The sequence below is a fragment of the Sprattus sprattus genome, assembly GCF_963457725.1.
Source record: "Sprattus sprattus genome assembly, chromosome: 9".
In the NCBI taxonomy this organism is placed as follows: Eukaryota; Metazoa; Chordata; class Actinopteri; order Clupeiformes; family Clupeidae; genus Sprattus; species Sprattus sprattus.
In genome coordinates, this window is record NC_137928.1 from 795,564 (window position 1) to 815,563 (window position 20,000).

General features: G+C 42.6%; 1 protein-coding gene across 1 annotated transcript in view; it reads right to left on the minus strand.

The window, feature by feature from the left end:
- Nucleotides 1-20,000, minus strand: part of LOC308369939 (NACHT, LRR and PYD domains-containing protein 1 homolog) — a gene marked incomplete at both ends in the record, with an annotated part of 395,357 nt that overhangs the window by 7,965 nt on the left and 367,392 nt on the right. The window contains one exon of the mRNA XM_080844501.1: nt 16,246-17,763. Within this exon, the coding sequence (XP_080700627.1) occupies nt 16,246-17,763 (1,518 nt within the window). The remainder of the gene's footprint in view (nt 1-16,245; nt 17,764-20,000) is intronic.

Consider the following 20,000-nt stretch of genomic DNA (forward strand, 5'->3'; position numbering starts at 1 on the left):
AGCAATCACTCTGTAAGCAAGCATAACTGACTTGAACTTAATGCAAGCAGCTACAGGCAGCCAGTGGAGCTCAATGAGTAGTGGGGTCACAAACAAACAAGCATGATGAGTAAAAGATGACAAATAACCAGAGGATGAGATGAGATGTAAGACAGCCCTAAGCTGTAAGGTGTTAGACAGAAAAAGAAAGTGGAAAGAACAAGGGAGAGAGAAGGATGAAAGACGAATGAGAAAAAGCAGAGGACTTCAGAGGAAACAGACAGAAGAGAGGCAAACACGGGGACAAAAAATAAAAGACAGGCATCCATGTTGTGTCTCATGTTATTAAGACCTGAGTGAGATGGTTAGATATTTACTCACATTACTTTCTCCAGTTTATAGTGGGGGTCCTTCACTAGAGCAAAGAGCTGTTCAATATCTGATGCACTCAGCTTATTGATCCTCACGTCCAGCTGTGTGAGACTTGAGTGTGAGGTCAGGGCAGAGGCCAGATAGGAACAGCTCTTCTCTGTCAGGTTACAGCTCTGCAGCCTGGGAGAAACATCATGATACACCTGAATATTAATCATCATTCCTTTATTTCCCCACACACACTCAGGGATATAAACACACACACACACCCAGGGATACAAAAAACACACACACAATCAGGGATACACACACACACACACACACAAACACACCCCCCCCCCCCCCCCCCCACACACACACACACAGGGATACAAAAAACACACACACACACACAATCAGGGATACACATACAAAACACACACACACACACACACACACACACACTAGATAATCCTGAAGCTCACCAAAGGAACTAAAACCAACATACATACAAGTGTTTCACTTACCCCAACACTACCCCCCACCCCCCCCCCCCCCATCCCCACACACACACTACATGATATGAAGCTTACAGAAGTTTCTCCAGTTTGCAGTTTTGATGAGAAAGAGCAGAACATAAGTGTTTCACTCCTGAGTCTCCCAGCAGCTCATTGCCCCCCAGGTTCAGCTGTGTGAGACTTGAGGAGTGTGAGGTCAGGGCAGAGGCCAGATAGGAACAGCTCTTCTCTGTCAGGTTACAGTACTGCAGCCTGGGAGAAACATCATGATACACCTGAATATTAATCATCATTCCTTTATTTCCCCACACACACTTAGGGATACAAACACACACACACACACCCAGGGATACAAAAAACACACACACAATCAGGGACACACACACACACACACACACACACACACACACACACACACACACACACACACACAGGGATACAAAAAACACACACACAATCAGGGATACACACACACACACACACACACACACACACACACCCCCCCCCACACACACACACACAGGGATACAAAAAACACACACACACACACAATCAGGGATACACATACAAACACACACACACACACACACACACTAGATGCTCCTGAAGCTCACCAAAGGAACTAAGACCAACATACATACAAGTGTTTCACTAACCCCCACACTACACCCCCCCCCCCCCCCCCCCCCCCCCCATCCCCACACACACACTACATGAAATGATACTTACGTTAGTTCCTCCAGTTTGCAGTTTTGATGAGAAAGAGCAGAACATAGAAGTTTCACTCCTGAGTCTCCCAGCAGCTCATTCCATCCCAGGTTCAGCTGTGTGAGACTTGAGGAGTGTGAGGTCAGGGCAGAGGCCAGATAGGAACAGCTCTTCTCTGTCAGGTTACACCACTCCAAACTGGGAGAAACACCATGATACACCTGAATATTAATCACCATTCCTCTATCAAACACACACTCAAGGATACAAAAAACACACACACAATCAGGGATACACTCACACACACACACACACACAGGGATACAAAAAACACACACACACAATCAGGGATACACACACACACACACACACACACACACACACACACACACCCCCCACACACAGGGATACAAAAAACACACACACACAATCAGGGATAAACATACAAACACACACACACACACACACACACACACACACACACACACACACACACACAATAGATGCTCCTGAAGCTCACCAAAGGAACTAAAACCAACGTACATACAAGTGTTTCACTAACCCCCACACTACCCCCCCCCCCCCCATCCCCACACACACATTACATGAAATGATGCTTACCCTAGTTCCTTCAGTTTGCAGTTTTGATGAGAAAGAGCAGAACATAAGTGTTTCACTCCTGAGTCTCCCATCAGCTTATTGATACCCAGGTTCAGCTGTGTGAGACTTGAGGAGTGTGAGGTCAGGGCAGAGGCCAGATAGGAACAGCTCTTCTCTGTCAGGTTACAGCAAACCAGCCTGGGAGAAACATCATGATACACCTGAATATTAATCACCAATCCTCTATCAAACACATATACACACAGGGATACAAAAAACACACACACACAATCAGGGACACACACACACACTCACACACAGGGATACAAAAAACACACACACACACACAATCAGGGATACACATACACACACACACACACACACACACACACACACACACACACACACACACACACACACACACTAGATGCTCCTGAAGCTCACCAAAGGAACTAAAACCAACATACATACAAGTGTTTCACTTACCCCCACACTACCCCCCCCCCCCCCCCCCCCCCCCCCCCCATCCCCACACACACATTACATGAAATGATGCTTACGTTAGTCCCTCCAGTTTGCAGTTTTGATGAGAAAGAGCAGAACATAAGTGTTTCACTCCTGAGTCTCCCAGCAGCTCATTGTTCCCCAGGTTCAGCTGTGTGAGACTTGAGGAGTGTGAGGTCAGGGCAGAGGCCAGATAGGAACAGCTCTTCTCTGTCAGGTTACAGCTCTGCAGTCTGTCGAGAAACACCATGATACACCTGAATATTAATCATCATTCCTTTATTTCCCCACACACACTCAGGGATACAAAAAACACACACACAATCAGGGATACACATACACACACACACACACACACACATACACACCCCCATACCCCCACCCCAACACACACAAAAATACCTTCATATTATTATTAGTATTTCACTTACCCCAACACTACACCCCCCCCCCCCCCCCCCCCCATCGCCACACACACACTACATGAAATTATGCTTACGTTAGTTCCTTCAGTTTGCAGTTTTGATGAGAAAGAGCAGAACATAAGTGTTCCACTCCTGAGTCTCCCAGCAGCTCATTGCGCCCCAGGTTAAGCTGTGTGAGACTTGAGGAGTGTGAGGTCAGGGCAGAGGCCAGATAGGAACAGCTCTTCTCTGTCAGGTTACAGCGCTCCAGCCTGGGAGAAACATCATGATACATCTGAATATTAATCATCATTCCTCTATTTCCCCACACACACTCAGGGATACAAACACTCACACACACACACACACACACACACACACACAGACACACACACAATCAGGGATACACTACACACACACACACACACCCCCCCGTTCCCCCCACCCCAACACACACAAAAATACCTTCATATTATTATTAGTATTTCACTTACCCCAAAACTATCACCCCCCCCCCCACACACACACACACACACACACACACACATACACTCTATGCTCCTGAAGCTCACCAAAGGAACTAAAACCAACATACATACAAGTGTTTCACTTACCCCCACACTACCCCCCCCCCCCCCCATCCCCACACACACATTACATGATATGATGCTTACAGTAGTTCCTTCAGTTTGCAGTTTTGATGAGAAAGAGCAGAACATAAGTGTTTCACTCCTGAGTCTCCCATCAGCTTATTGCCACTCAGGTTCAGCTGTGTGAGACTTGAGGAGTGTGAGGTCAGGGCAGAGGCCAGATAGGAACAGCTCTTCTCTGTCAGGTTACAGCTCTGCAGTCTGTCGAGAAACACCATGATAAATCTGAATATTAATCACCAATCCTCTATCAAACACACATACACACAAACACAAACATATACACACACACACACCCAACCCCATACCCCCCACCCCAACACACACACACACACACACACACTAAATGCTCCTGAAGCTCACCAAAGGAACCAACACCAACATGCATACAATTAATTTAACTAAAAATGCCTTCATATCATTATAAGTATTTCACAACCCCCCCCCCCCCCCCATCCCCACACACACACTACATGAAATGATGCTTACTGAAGTTCCTCCAGTTTGCAGTTTTCATGAGAAAGAGGGTTCAACAGTAAGCAGTAGCTCACAGGACATACAGTATGCTGGGTTCAACAGTAAGCAGTAGCTCACAAGACATACAGTATGCTGGGTTCAACAGTAAGCAGTAGCTCACAAGACATACAGTATGCTTGGTTAAACAGTAAGCAGTAGCTCACAAGACATACAGTATGCTGGGTTCAACAGTAAGCAGTAGCTCACAAGACATACAGTATGCTGGGTTCAACAGTAAGCAGTAGCTCACAGGACATACAGTATGCTGGGTTCAACAGTAAGCAGTAGCTCACAAGACATACAGTATGCTGGGTTCAACAGTAAGCAGTAGCTCACAAGACATACAGTATGCTGGGTTCAACAGTAAGCAGTAGCTCACAAGACATACAGTATGCTGGGTTCAACAGAAAAGAGTAGCTCACAAGACATACAGTATGCTGGGTTCAACAGTAAGCAGTAGCTCACAGGACATACAGTATGCTGGGTTCAACAGTAAGCAGTAGCTCACAAGACATACAGTATGCTGGGTTCAACACAACGGTAAACCCAACCTGGGAACTTTCTACTTCTGAAATAATATGTGTTCACCTGATCAGCTATAAAATCAATACAGTAGAGATTTCCACAGGAACATCTGCTGTCTCACCTGCATGACCTCTGATGTAGAGACTGAGGGACTGATGGCACCATTCACACACAAACACACACACAACACACACACACAAACCACAGACACAGACACACACACACACACACACACACACACACACACCATGGACTAAACATACACACACAGAGGTCAGATAGGAACAGCTCTTCTCTGTCAGGGTACATCCATTCAGCCTGGGAGAAGCAACATGATACACCTGAACAACAGACGGGTCCAGTGTCCTACAGGGTTCAGGGGTTAGTGGTGGTGTGTTGCACACACACACACAGACACTCAAACAGTAGCTTACCCATCCCCAAACTAATGCAAACATATGCACACACACACCAGGGCTTGACAGTGCGACTGATCTGGTCGCACATACGACTGGAACTTGGGCGTAAGACTTGATTTGAAATCATGGTCGCACGCGTGCGCCTATAGAAATAAGCAGGAATGTTTTCCTTCTACTGAGGAAAAACGCTGTCTAAATCGAATGCTTGCAACCGGTCATTGCTCAGTACATGTTAAAAAGGCCTTAGTAAATATTTGTTAAATTGCGTTGGTCATGTGATAGTGTTTTGATTTCTCTTCACGGCTTATTTACATGGTGGCAGTTAACATTGGGAAAATGTTCATATAATTGAACGTTGCACTTTGTTGAAGTTGTGTGCGTCCATGTAGCCTATACGTAAGTTTGACTTTAGCCTACCTTGTCATTATGTGTTTGTTATAGTTAAGCTTGCTCATAATTGTTACGAGCACTGTCACTTAATTAATGTTGCATGATGGTACTGTTCGTGTACTCGCTTAGCATAAACTGCTATTGTATAAATATGAGTGTTACAGGGTTTACCTTTGCTAACTTTTGAGCGGTTATTCATTGCGTGTACATGCTCTTGTATATCTTAGATTAAGCCAGTCGCATATCATTGCTTAAGAGGTTTGCATTCTTACCGTTAGTTCCCTGTATAATTCATTATTTAAATGGTACAACAGGGCTGTGTATCTGATAGTTTCTGACGGTAAATCGTACCTTTCTGTGCAAACTATGTCCTCTTGGAAAATTAGCAATAATTTAAAAAAATGAACTGTTTAAGTGACAGTGCTTGTAAAAATTATGAGCAAGCTAAACTATAACAAACACATGGTATTTTAGGTGATTTAGATGGTAGGGGAAGCAGGGCAAAAACAACAACGTTCAGTCAGTTAATTAGACAGAGAAGAGATGCAGAACGAGTTCAGAATTTAAATGGTGAACTATGAACGTGAACGATTCATATTTACTTGTATGAACTGAACTTTGAACTAGTTCATGTCTTTGGATCATTTTTCACGTGATCTGCATAGGCTCAACATGGGAATCTAGAGAAAACTAGAGAAAACCGAAGTTATAAGCTATAAGCTAGAGAAAACCAAAATGTTTCGTTCATTTTGACTGGGTCTTCTGATACGGGTCTTTGGATAATTGTTCACGTAACCTGCATAGGCTCAGAAGAGGAAACAGAAAGGACTTACAGTATTAACCTTGTTCACTTACGCGTGACTAGGTTTAGTAAGATGTGAATGATATTCGTTCACAAGAAATAATTACAGGGTTCGTTATTTTAACTTTTTTATACTTTACTTACAGATCAGTGCAGTGTAATTGTTTGCCGTGATAATTAAATGCTAATGTGATCATAAATGACAATTTCATCCAAAGTTTCATGATACATGCAGTAACCTACATGAGAATATGACACGTGTTTGTAGTGGACGTATTTAGGCCAGGGAATTCGCTATAAAATGTTGAGCAAATGAACGAATGACTCGAAAAAAGATTTGTTCTTTTTACTGAACGAGATTCAAAAATTCGAGTTCAGCATCTCTTCTCTGTCTAATTAACTGACTGAACGTTGTTATTTTTTCTTAATATAAAATAATTTGGTTAGAACAAATAGTGTGATTTGCCCTGCTTCCCCTACCATCTGAATCACCTAAAATACCATGCAATTACTTTCCACCTATCAATGTAGGCCTAAGCAAGGTCATGCCTTTCCTTTTATAATCTGTTCAAACATCCTATTCCGGGTTGTTAACATTGATCAATAGTAGTATTACTTTGTTTGGCCAACTTTTTATAGTGGTGCGCCTAGATATTTGCTGGTGCTCCCAATTTTTCTGGCTTAGGAGCACAGTGCCCCTAAGCCAAAAAGTTAGTCTCAAGCCCAGCACACACACACACACACACACACACACACACACACACAACAGAGGAGGTCTGAGAGATGCTGAACTTCAGCACACAGACTGTACTTCCTTCAGTACACTGTATCACACACATGAACACACACTCATTGCAGTGGGACCCAAACAAACACACACACTAGGGCTGGGCGGTATGACGGTAAATACCGTGCAACGGTAGAAATGTGTCTACCGGGAGAGATTTGGCTATACCGTTTCAACCGCGGTATACTCTTGTTTTGAAATCCATCCTCTTAATTTGACATTCTGACTTCCGTTACGTTAAATGACCGGAATACATGCGGAATGATATGAATTTGCTTTTCGCAGCAGTGGAAATCAAGACGTTACCAACATGCAAACGTTGGTGTAGAGGCCAAAGTGTAATTCATTGTATTGTGAATAAGAATTCATGTTAAAAAAATAAAAATTTAATTAAGAAGTTAATTTGATGGTTAAAATGTTAAAATACTTAATAGGTTAAAAACATGCTAGAATGTATGGGATTTGGTACATATGTGTGTTAAGGCCTAGGGTGCCAAAACAATAAGGGAGGCAGAGGTAAGCCACTTTGTGTTTGAACGGCGGTATTTATTCATCAAAAGGACAGCGGTACAGTTATTCGGATCGTTCTCAACCAGCCACTGCAGGTCACGGTATCCGCTCTCATAAAGGCCACGCCTCCTCTCTGCGCCGGTGTAGCTGCGGCCCCGCCCACCTGCACAACTGAATACCAGCGCTGGAGGAGCAGACAATAAGCACTCACACAGAAAAGGTCCAGTGGCCGTCACATCCCCCCCATTAGAAAAATCCCCTAGGATTTTAATATAGGTGTATACATGACAATTCAACCTACTTTTAACAAACCAACAAATTCACAGTCCTGTTCACCAAACACCAGGGTACTGTTCGGTGACACTCGCTAAGCGGTTTAGCGCGCTAAATTCCAGGCAAAAAAAAGACAACGCCCCTTTATCGAGTTCGGCGAAGCAACTTCCGATAAATAACCATGGTAATTAATTAATAAGAGTACCTGGATTAAGTTTGCCACACCCCCGGCAAAAGGAGGGATCCCACAGTTCTTGTAGGAGCGCTACCGATTCAGCCGACAAGGAATAATTAATTTGCAAGACCTTCTCGAGTCATTCATTCAAACACCACAGACGAACATTGAATGTCTTGCGCTTTTTTGCGAGTGGATGCATAACGTCTTTGATCCCAGGAAATTTGAGCACATAACCCATCTCCTTTACGGAGATATCGGCGAAAATGATTTTATCATGTCCCTTCTACAATGACGATGTTATTAACCATACGTCATCAACAAATGCAACTTACATCATTGCAAACGTCTAGTTTTGCAAACGTGTCTAGTTTTGTGCAGTAGTAAATAAAGTACTCTGTCTACTACACCATAGCATATCATTTTTGTAGAAAATGATTAAGGTGGATGCATGATAAGAAGAGAGAAATACACACAATATATTTTCATTGCTTCAATTTATTGAATTTCTTATTAATACATTTAGTCATTAAGCAGACGGTTTTATTCAAAGCGATTTACAAGGAGATGTAAAACAACAATTAATAAGGAGGAGGTGGGGGGGGTCGAACCAGCGATCTGTTGCATGCAAACCATGAGCTCTAACCGTGACACCAAAGTCACATATCTGACCAAGGAAAAGATATCACGTATTAGACAGCCTATAGACAGTTTCTTATATTGCTGTAGGCAGCCGCGGTAGTGTTGAATTTTGACGTGATTATGGTCTTGAATTCTTCATAACGCGTTCATGGTCATATCCTGCCTTAGCGGAGAAAAAAATAAGTCTTTTTCTTAGAGTTTAGACGATTGTACCAAAAAAAAAAATCATGGTTTTGGTGATCGACCTTTCGTGCCTTTTGAAGCAGGACGTGCACGCGCAATTTTTAGCCTGGGACAACTTAACTTGACGATTAAATATCTTAGAGCACGTCGCCAGACCGGCTTGGCCTGATCTCATTTAGCAAGCTATATTATCTCATGTCGCGAGCTAAATTAATTATCTTAGCTTCAGTTGTACGCCGAACAGGGCCCAGATTATTCTACAATAATCTTCACATACTTGCATTGTGTAACTCAGTAAGGTTCAAATGTCAACCACAGGCCCAGCCTAGGACCCACAAATCCAAGTAACCTACAATTCTTTACATAACAAAAAAAATATCAATCATCTATCTATAAATCCAGGAACTCTGTGTGTCTGTCTGTCTAGGGCGTATCTCCCTGACGGTAGTTCCGTTAGTTATGAGATTTTGCATGTAGCTTACGCATGTCATGAACCTGTGCATCCTTGATTTTGAAGATTTTTGAATTTATAGTTCGCGAGATATTTGTATTTTACCGTTTCCCGTAGGAAACAATGGGTTATCGTTTCCCGTCCCGTCGGCACTATGGGTAGTGACGTCACAATCAAACAATATACGCGTAGTAACTATCCTGCCTTCACTCAAAGTTCAGAATACCGTTGGATACGAGGAGGTCCGCATTCAAATTCTTCTTGGTGAACAGATACAGACTTTAGCTCAGGTAATCTTAAGACAGTGATTGATTTGATCTATTCGTTTATTTTTAAGCTTCTTTATATTAAGTTTCAAAGTAATGTAGCTTACGCATGTCATGAACCTGTGCATCCTTGATTTTGAAGATTTTTGAATTCATAGTTCGCGAGATATTTGTATTTTACCGTTTGCCGTAGCCTACGGTGCAAACCCACGTCACCGTTGTAGCGATGTAGTACTCCACTCTTGCGTTGTGATTTTGATTGGCACCCAGCCTTTTATTCATACACTCCGACAGGTTTAATGAACACAGAGCAAAGGCGATCACACACAGTATCTTCCGAATGACAGCCTCTCCCAGCCAGGGTAAATGCAGACTGAGGTTTATAATATTGCAATAATGAGAAAACAAAGTACAAACGTATTACAACAGATACATCGGGACACTTTTTTGTGAATGATGTCATAGTCATAGAACAGTCGTCGTCATAGATGTTACCCCCTACGGGCACTGCACTAGTACCATTAACAACACAACCAAGGGCTCCCAACACCCTTATTAAAGTGTCCCAGGTTAACACCAACACCTTCACTCCATTACTCAACACATTCGTGATCCTTAGAAGCGAGCACCCTGGCTTCACATCCCCCCAGCACACCGGACCCTGGAACAAGGATAGACAAGCTCTGGAGGAGCAAACAATAAGCAATCACACAGAAAAGGCCCAGTGGCCGTCACGTACACACACTCATTGCAATGGGACCAAACACACACACCTCTGTAATTTCACTGTCTCTCACACACCCACCAACAAACACACATACACTCACTGAAGGGTGACCCAAGCACAGTTACCGTACCTCAGTCATTAGACTGTATAACACACACACCCACCAACAAACACACACACACACACTCATTGCAGGGTGACCCAAACACACACACACACACACTCATTGCAGGGTGACCCAAACACACACACATACACACTCTGTACCTCACTCAGTATATTGTATGACAGACAGCAACAATTACACACTCATTGTAGTGGGGACCAAACACACACACACACACACAGAACAAGACAGGCACACACCCCTCGTTCCTCCCTCATTACACTGTATCACACACACACACACACACACAGAGCAGGACAGGCACACACCCCTCGTTCCTCCCTCATTAGCCTGTATCACACACACACACACACACACACACACACACACACACAGAGCAGGACAGGCACACACCCCTCGTTCCTCCCTCATTACACTGTATCACACACACACACACACACACACACACACACACACACACACACACACACACAGAGCAGGACAGGCACACACCCCTCGTTCCACACTCATTACACTGTATCTCACACACACACACACACACACACACACACACACACACACACAGAGCAGGACAGGCACACACCCCTTGTTCCTCCCTCATTACACTGCATCACACACACACACACACACAGAGCAGGACAGGAACACACCCCTCGTTCCTCACTCATTACACTGTATCACACACACACACACACACACACACAGAGCAGGACAGGAACACACCCCTCGTTCCTCACTCATTACACTGTATCACACACACACACACACACACACACACACACACACACACACACACACAGAGCAGGACAGGAACACACCCCTCGTTCCTCACTCATTACACTGTATCAAACACACACACACACACAGTACCTCAGAAATTACACTGCATTAAACACACCAACACATTCACTGCAGGGTGACCAAAATATACACAAGCATACAAACACACACACACAGACACACACAGACACACACACACACACACACACACACACACACACACACACACACAGACACACACACACAGACAGACAGACACACACACACACACACACACACACACACACACACTTGACCCATCACAGGGTTCGTACTTCACCTCAGACTTCACTCCACAGAGGACACTGCATACACAAACACAAACAAACAAACAAAATGTGTGGCACACACACACACACCGAACACAACAAAAACAACACACACACACACACACACACACAATCGGTTCTGTTACCGATTCTTATTGGGCAAGGGGTGAAAAAAAAGAACTTTTATATAATTTGCTATAATGCTGCACACACCATATACAGTAGATATACACATTTACATTTGGTAAATAACCAAAAACATTTATATGTATTCCTCTCGAACTAAATATAAACTGACATTCTTCTGTAGAAATTAAGATAAAATAAAACTTACATAACAAATTTAAACATGTTCCTAGAAATACCAATGCTCCTTCCTTTTTTTTGAAAAGGGTATATGATCTGAGCTGCCAAAAATGAAACTAGCAGTGGCAATTACCATCAAGTCTGCAACCATCAATTGACCCTTCCGCGACCACTCCCCAAAACGGTAACTGATCAATCATAGCATAGCAACGGTGACTAAGCTCGGGACCTCAGTCAAGCGAGCCATTTTGATGAATGGAAGTCAATGAGAGAGACGTCTGCTCGAGAAGAGAAAATGAAACGTTGCGCTTATGGAGTGTGTAATTCTGACAGTCGATATCCAAAAAGGCTGGAGGGAGGGGTAACATTTTATCCCTTCCCGAAACCCAAGACCCAGAGAGAGAAATGCCTGCTGTGGATCAAACAATGTAGACGACCCCCCCCATCAGCTGAATGTCAGCAACGTAAACAGATGCACCTACTTTGTTCCAAGAAGCTATGTCGCTAAAATCTGCCCACTGCATCGAAAACGTGAGAAAACCCTTGCTTAAAATACTATTCAGTTTTACCACCTTACATGTTTGCGTAGCGGCGACTGTGTAGATAATAGAACAAATAAACATAGCTGGAATGAACCTGTTAGCCTTAGCATTTGTCTGTTGGTTGTAGCCTATATAAGCATATTGCAGACCCTTTTGCCTGCTTCGATCTGAGATCTTGCTGTTTTTCCAAAAAATGCTTATGATTTATTTGGGTAGAGCTGAAATTGACACGGTTGAAAACATGTTGCCACCCCATTCATACCAATGCTGAGAACCTGGGAAACGTGAATGCTTGACTGATATAGCAATCGTTGCTAAGGGGGGCGGAGTTTGCGGAAGGGTCAATTGTATGGATCATCAAGAATTGATGTGCAGAAAAATAAGCATGTCTGCTTTCCCCGGGATGATACAAAATCATTTCATTTTTCCCTGCTTGCAAGAAAGGATGGGCTAGAGGTGCACAAGACGTTCTAGCTGTAGCCTGTGACCAAGACGGACTACCAGCCTCTGAACCTGTCTGACTCTGAACATCTTCATCAGCGAAATTGGATTAAAAACCATTCAGTGTCCTGGGAGATTTTAGACATTTTCCGGGACAGGCTACAGAAAAGAAGGACAATCCTGGTAAAACCAGGACAAGTGGCAACACTATGTTGTATATAACTGACATAGCTACGCTAGCTTAGCTATATAATCTTCCAATTTCAGCCCTCTTCATTGAGGCAGAAGTAGTGTTTGCCTCCCCTCTGTTCTTTCAATGTGGCTTTGTCAGATCAGCAAATTCAGCGATTTTGTTAGTGCCATTCGTTTCATTGTGTAAAACGAGTTTCACTTTATAAATAATCTCGATTTCCATCCAATTTAGCTGATGATGACGTTCAGAATAATATGATTACCTTTAATAATGGGTTATCACAACAACGCGAACGCTTGCGGATAACACACGCCCTCCGATAATTAACACCGTTACGACAAAACATTTCTCAAAACTGGACTTTCAATCCAAACGTGAAGTGATGGGAGACCAATGCCGGAGCTGAAATGTATGCTTCAAACGAAGGGACAGAAGATAACTTGATCGACAACACACAATAAAGGCAATTTGCTTCACACAGTGAGTGGTTGAGATCACTTTTGAGGAGTTTACCTTGGATAGTAAGAGAAGAAGCGCCGAGGTTAGCTGAGCTGCTGCATGCATCGAACACATGACATTCCTGTAATTTAATTCCATGCTGTGTGTTCAAATGCTTATTCATTCAGTTGTATTTCCTTCCTTCAAATACTATGTACAACATCTCCTAACCATCCCTCCTTCTCTCTCCATCATAGTGTGTTGTGTGTGCTTCAGGTCTGCTGCATAGAATACGGAGAATAAACCGACACTCTTCCCATCAGACCGGCTTTTCATCGAGTCCTTTGTTAAATCATGCGACAGCAACTAACTTCAGAGCATAAATAGAGGTCTGTTATATAATAGGATAACAGTGGTGTTTCCACATGAAATCTGAGGCCAGTTCTTATTTTGGGTAGGACACAGACAGGCACTACAAAGTCACCACTTTCAATAGCTTATTTTGGGGGACCCATTCATGCATGCATGCATGCATGTATGTATGTATGTATGTATGAATAAATAAACTTGAAACTTGAAACTCACAGCTCACACACTCAAAGAGTAATGCACAGCTCTCACACACAATGGTCTTCACTTTGTAAGAGAAGTAACTGAAGCCAGTTTAACTTGATTATTGTGTGTGTATTTTGTATAGCATAGTGTATCTTATATAGGCAACAGGAGGTGGAGGATAGCAAAGGAAAATATCACTTAAATGAATGTTTACAACACATGGCTACTTTACAACTTGCATGTGCTCCAACAAAGAAGTTAGCAGCGTGGCTGGATATGAGGTTACGAGAGTAAATAAAGGATTATGATGTTGTATCAGCATAGTGTAGTGTAGTGTAGTGTAATATGATGCATCAGCATAGCGTAGAGTAGTGTAGTGTAATATGATATATCAGCATAGTGTAGTGTTGTAGTGTAATATGACTTATCAGCATAGTGTAGTGTAGTGTAATATGACTTATCAGCATAGTGTAGTGTAGTGTAGTGTAATATGACTTATCAGCATAGTGTAGTGTAGTGTAATATGACTTATCAGCATAGTGTAGTGTAGTGTAGTGTAATATGACTTATCAGCATAGTGTAGTGTAGTGTAGTGTAATATGACTTATCAGCATAGTGTAGTGTAGTGTAGTGTAATATGACTTATCAGCATAGTGTAGTGTAGTGTAGTGTAATATGACTTATCAGCATAGTGTAGTGTAGTGTAGTGTAATATGACTTATCAGCATAGTGTAGTGTAGTGTAGTGTAATATGACTTATCAGCATAGTGTAGTGTAGTGTAGTGTAGTGTAATATGACTTATCAGCATAGTGTAGTGTAGTGTAATATGACTTATCAGCATAGTGTAGTGTAGTGTAGTGTAATATGACTTATCAGCATAGTGTAGTGTAGTGTAGTGTAATATGACTTATCAGCATTGTGTAGTGTAGTGTAGTGTAATATGACTTATCAGCATTGTGTAGTGTAGTGTAGTGTAATATGACTTATCAGCATAGTGTAGTGTAGTGTAGTGTAATATGACTTATCAGCATAGTGTAGTGTAGTGTAGTGTAATATGACTTATCAGCATAGTGTAGTGTAGTGTAATATGACTTATCAGCATAGTGTAGTGTAGTGTAGTGTAATATGACTTATCAGCATAGTGTAGTGTAGTGTAATATGACTTATCAGCATAGTGTAGTGTAGTGTAATATGATATATCAGCATAGTGTAGTGTAGTGTAGTGTAATATGACTTATCAGCATAGTGTAGTGTAGTGTAGTGTAATATGACTTATCAGCATAGTGTAGTGTAGTGTAGTGTAATATGACTTATCAGCATAGTGTAGTGTAGTGTAGTGTAATATGACTTATCAGCATAGTGTAGTGTAGTGTAGTGTAATATGACTTATCAGCATAGTGTAGTGTAGTGTAGTGTAATATGACTTATCAGCATAGTGTAGTGTAGTGTAGTGTAATATGACTTATCAGCATAGTGTAGTGTAGTGTAGTGTAATATGACTTATCAGCATAGTGTAGTGTAGTGTAGTGTAATATGACTTATCAGCATAGTGTAGTGTAGTGTAATATGACTTATCAGCATAGTGTAGTGTAGTGTAGTGTAATATGACTTATCAGCATAGTGTAGTGTAGTGTAGTGTAATATGACTTATCAGCATAGTGTAGTGTAGTGTAGTGTAATATGACTTATCAGCATAGTGTAGTGTAGTGTAATATGATATATCAGCATAGTGTAGTGTAGTGTAATATGACTTATCAGCATAGTGTAGTGTAGTGTAGTGTAATATGACTTATCAGCATAGTGTAGTGTAGTGTAATATGATATATCAGCATAGTGTAGTGTAGTGTACGGGTGCACAACACACACACACACATCAAAGGGTGCAATACACAAATACACTAATGTCAATGGGTGCACCACACACACACAAACCTTACTCCAGCACACATGAAATGGTGAGAAACACACTTGGATTACATCTGTCATAGTGTTCAGACACACACACACTCCATATTTCACATAGGATGCCACACACACATTCACTCACACACACTTTACTTCATGCATCACAGCAAACCCCCCCCCCCACCACCACCCAAACACATAAACACCCTCACATATAAACAAACACACACACACACACACACACAGTCACATATTACAGGTTTACTTACAAAGCTGATGTGACCACTGGCACCAGCCTCTGCAGAACATCATCAGGACTGAGGAGTTCAGTCAGATCTTCCTCTGGAGTCTTTATGTACTTCTGCAGATCAAACTCTTCCAGCTGCTCTTCTGGAATCTTAAACGTCAATCTCCCAGTCTCCCACTGTCCTGGTATGAGCACATCTACAGACAGAGTTCCTGAGCTCCTGTCAATGACCTCCACTACAGCATGGTGATTCAGCTCATTCAGACAGTAGAACAGGTTGATCTTTCTGCCTGAATAACCTTGGTCTCTGATCTTCTGTTTGACACACTGGACTGTTTGCTCTGAGCTCTGTGATAGGCTTCTTGTCTGGGGCAGAAGGTGACTTAAGAGATTCTGATTGGCCTCCAGTGAGAGGCCCAGAAGGAAGCGGAGGAAAAGGTCCAGATGTCCGTTCTCACTCTGTAAGGCCAGGTCCACTGCAGTCTTGTGTAGGTCATGAAGTGTTGCAGCCCTGAACAGACCAGAGAGCTGAGAGGTTTGCTGTTGGTCAGGCATGTTTCTCTCTTTGTTGCTGAAGCACAGGAACACATATAAAGCTGCAAGAAACTCCTGAATGCTCAGATGCACAAAGCTGAACACCTTTCCCTGGTACAGCCCAGCCTCCTCTCTGAAGATCTGAGTACACACTCCTGAGTACACTGATGCCTCTGTAACATCAATGCCACACTCTCTCAGGTCTTCCCCATAGAAGATCAGATTGCCCTTCTCCAGCTGTTGGAAAGCCAGTTTCCCCAGTTTGAAAATCATCTCTTCGTCTGTCTCTGTCCTCTCTGTGTACTTTTCTTTTTTGGTGCTTGTCTGAACGATCAGGAAGTGTGTGTACATTTGAGTCAGAGTCCTGGGGATCTCTCCTCTCCCTGTTTCACTCAATATTCTCTCTACAACAGTGGCTGCAATCCAGCAGAAGACTGGAATGTGGCACATGATGTAAAGGCTCCTGGATGACTTCAGGTTTGTGATGGTTCTGTCAGCCAGGTTCTCATCACTGATTCTCTTCCTAAGGTACTCTTCTTTCTCTGGGTTATTGAATCCCCTAATTTCTGTCACGCGGTCCACATACTCAGCAGGGATCTGATTGGCTGCTGCTGGTCGGGTGGTGATCCAGAGGAGAGCAGAGGGAAGCAGATTCCCCTTGATGAGGTTTGTCAGCAGCACGTCCACTGAGGCTGGCTCTGTCACATCACAACACCTTGGGTTGGAGTTGAAATCTAGAGGAAGTCGACACTCATCCAGACCATCAAAGATGAACATGACTCTCAGCTCTGAACCGGTGAAGATCCTCGGAACTTTAATTTGAGGAAAAAAATGCTGAATAAGCTCCACCAGACTAAGTTCTTTCTCCTTCATCAGGTTCAGCTCTCGGAAAGGGAGAGGAAATATGAAGTGGACATCCTGATTGGCTTTTCCTTCAGCCCAGTCTAGAACGAACTTCTGCACAGAGACTGTTTTTCCTATGCCAGCCACTCCCTTTGTCAACACTCTGATGGGTTTGTGTGTGTTTGTGGGTTTGCGTTGTCTGCGTGAGGGTTTAAAAATGTCTCTGATGTATTTGAATGGGGCAGCCCACCCTTTTCTCCTGCCATCACCTTCCAATAAGGGTGTAACTTTTCTGATGGGTTTTTCTTGTTCAGATAAGGTTTCAAAGAGGTCACTGCATTTGATTGGTCTGCCTCGTGCTGCTTCCCTCCAGGATGCTCTCTCTATCTGTCTGACCTCATGTTCATCGTTGACCTCTCCTCTTCCCCCCTCTGTGATGTAGAGCTCTGTGTAGATCTTATGGAGGAGTCTGGGGTCTCCCTGATTTGGGACGCCCTCAATCACCTGCTGAAACTTCCTCTTCATAGTGGATTTGTGTTTTGCCTCTTCTGGTGTCCATCTGGATCAACAACAGACAGACAACAACAGTTACAGATAAACATCATCATAGAACATCTTTAAGGACAACAACATTACCAAGCTGCAACACTAACCACTAGCAATGCTAACCACTAGAACCACCATGCCCTTATCATCGTTATCCTTACCACCACCACCACCACCATCAAAACTATATCCCACGGAGGGAAATTAGTCTCCGTTATCTGCTAGCAGAGCGTGGCAAAGACAATTTTATCTGCGCTCCTATCCTCACTCTAGTCGTGGGGGCTGATTTTTTAGCACACTGCTTGACCCACATACATCTGAATGCATCTTCAACATTTTATGTTTCTAGTGGAAACCTGGCTGAAGAATGATGACACTGCTACTCTTGTTGAATTTTGTCCTCCACCCTACAAGTTTGTTCAAACAGTTAAACTGGACAAACAAGGGGGAGGCATAGTTGCTATTTTCTCCAATCAGTTTTGTTGTGCTGAGACTGACTTTGAATATCTAGCCATTGTTCTCAAGCCTGAATCAGACGTGGTTATTTTAACACTACAGACCACCTAAGCAATCTTCAGGGTTCCTTCATGAACTCTCTGATCTTATGTTCATTATTCTCACTAGGTGGAACCAAATCATTCTCATCAGAGATACGAATATTTACTTTAACAACAGTACTGATACAAAGGCTATGGGGTGTATTAGTCTTTTAGGTAACCTGGTGTTCAAACTAGTAATTGAATAAAAGGACTGTAAAGGTGAATATGTACAGATGAAACAAAGATTCTAACAAACAGAACAGTCGTGGCCAAATGTTTTGAGAATGACACAAATATACATTTTCACAAAGTTTGCTGCTTCAGTGTCTTTAGATATTTTTGTCAGATGTTACTATGGAAGACTGAAGTATAATTACAAGCATTTAATAAGTGTCAAAGGCTTTTATTGACAATTACATGAAGTGGATGCAAAAAGTCAATATTTGCAGTGTTGACCCTTCTTTTTACTATTCCCATCCACTGACCGACTATTAAGGCACCAAAATACTATTCACAACCACTGACCAACTATTAAGACACCCTAGAGTACTATTCACATCCACTGACCGACTATTAAGGCACCCTAGAGTACTATTCACATCCACTGACCGACTATTAAGGCACCCTAGAGTACTATTCACATCCACTGACCGACTATTAAGGCACCCTAGAGTACTATTCACATCTGCATAGCTATGATAATTAATGACAATGTCCTAATGACACTACCAAGGGGTGAGGGTTAGGGTTAGGGTGACACAAGTAGACTGGACCAATTTTCAAGTCTTTCAATAAGGATATCATGATCGACAGCACCTAGGGTGCCCAGATCCAGAAGGTCCAGGACAGATCGCTTTGCCAGTGGAGTTTATTTCACTAATTAACTTTCGTCAGTCCATATCCCTCGTCCGGGATATTTTTATTTTTTTGTAGGGTATGTTTACATTTGATTTCAATTAAACCTTTTCTACTACAGTCCTTTTACTTACATGATATTATTGCTGAGGTCTTTCTAGAATATATAAATCAGATATTCCTTTTGTTTTTAGTTAAGGGAAATGTACAAAAACATCAAGGCATGTCAGACAACTTAGAAAAGTCTAAAAGGCATTGGACTGTAGAATAAATAACATCATAACTACAGGATGTTGACGGACAGTTCGGAAAAAGGGACTGGGAAAAAAAAAGATGACTAGTTCCTGGTTTCAGACAAATGGTGACTGCCTGACAGAATGTCATCCATGATCTCACCTGTGTTCTGCAGCAGAGTCCCTCTTTGTCTCGTCTGATTTCCTGGACTTTGTGCTTGACGCCC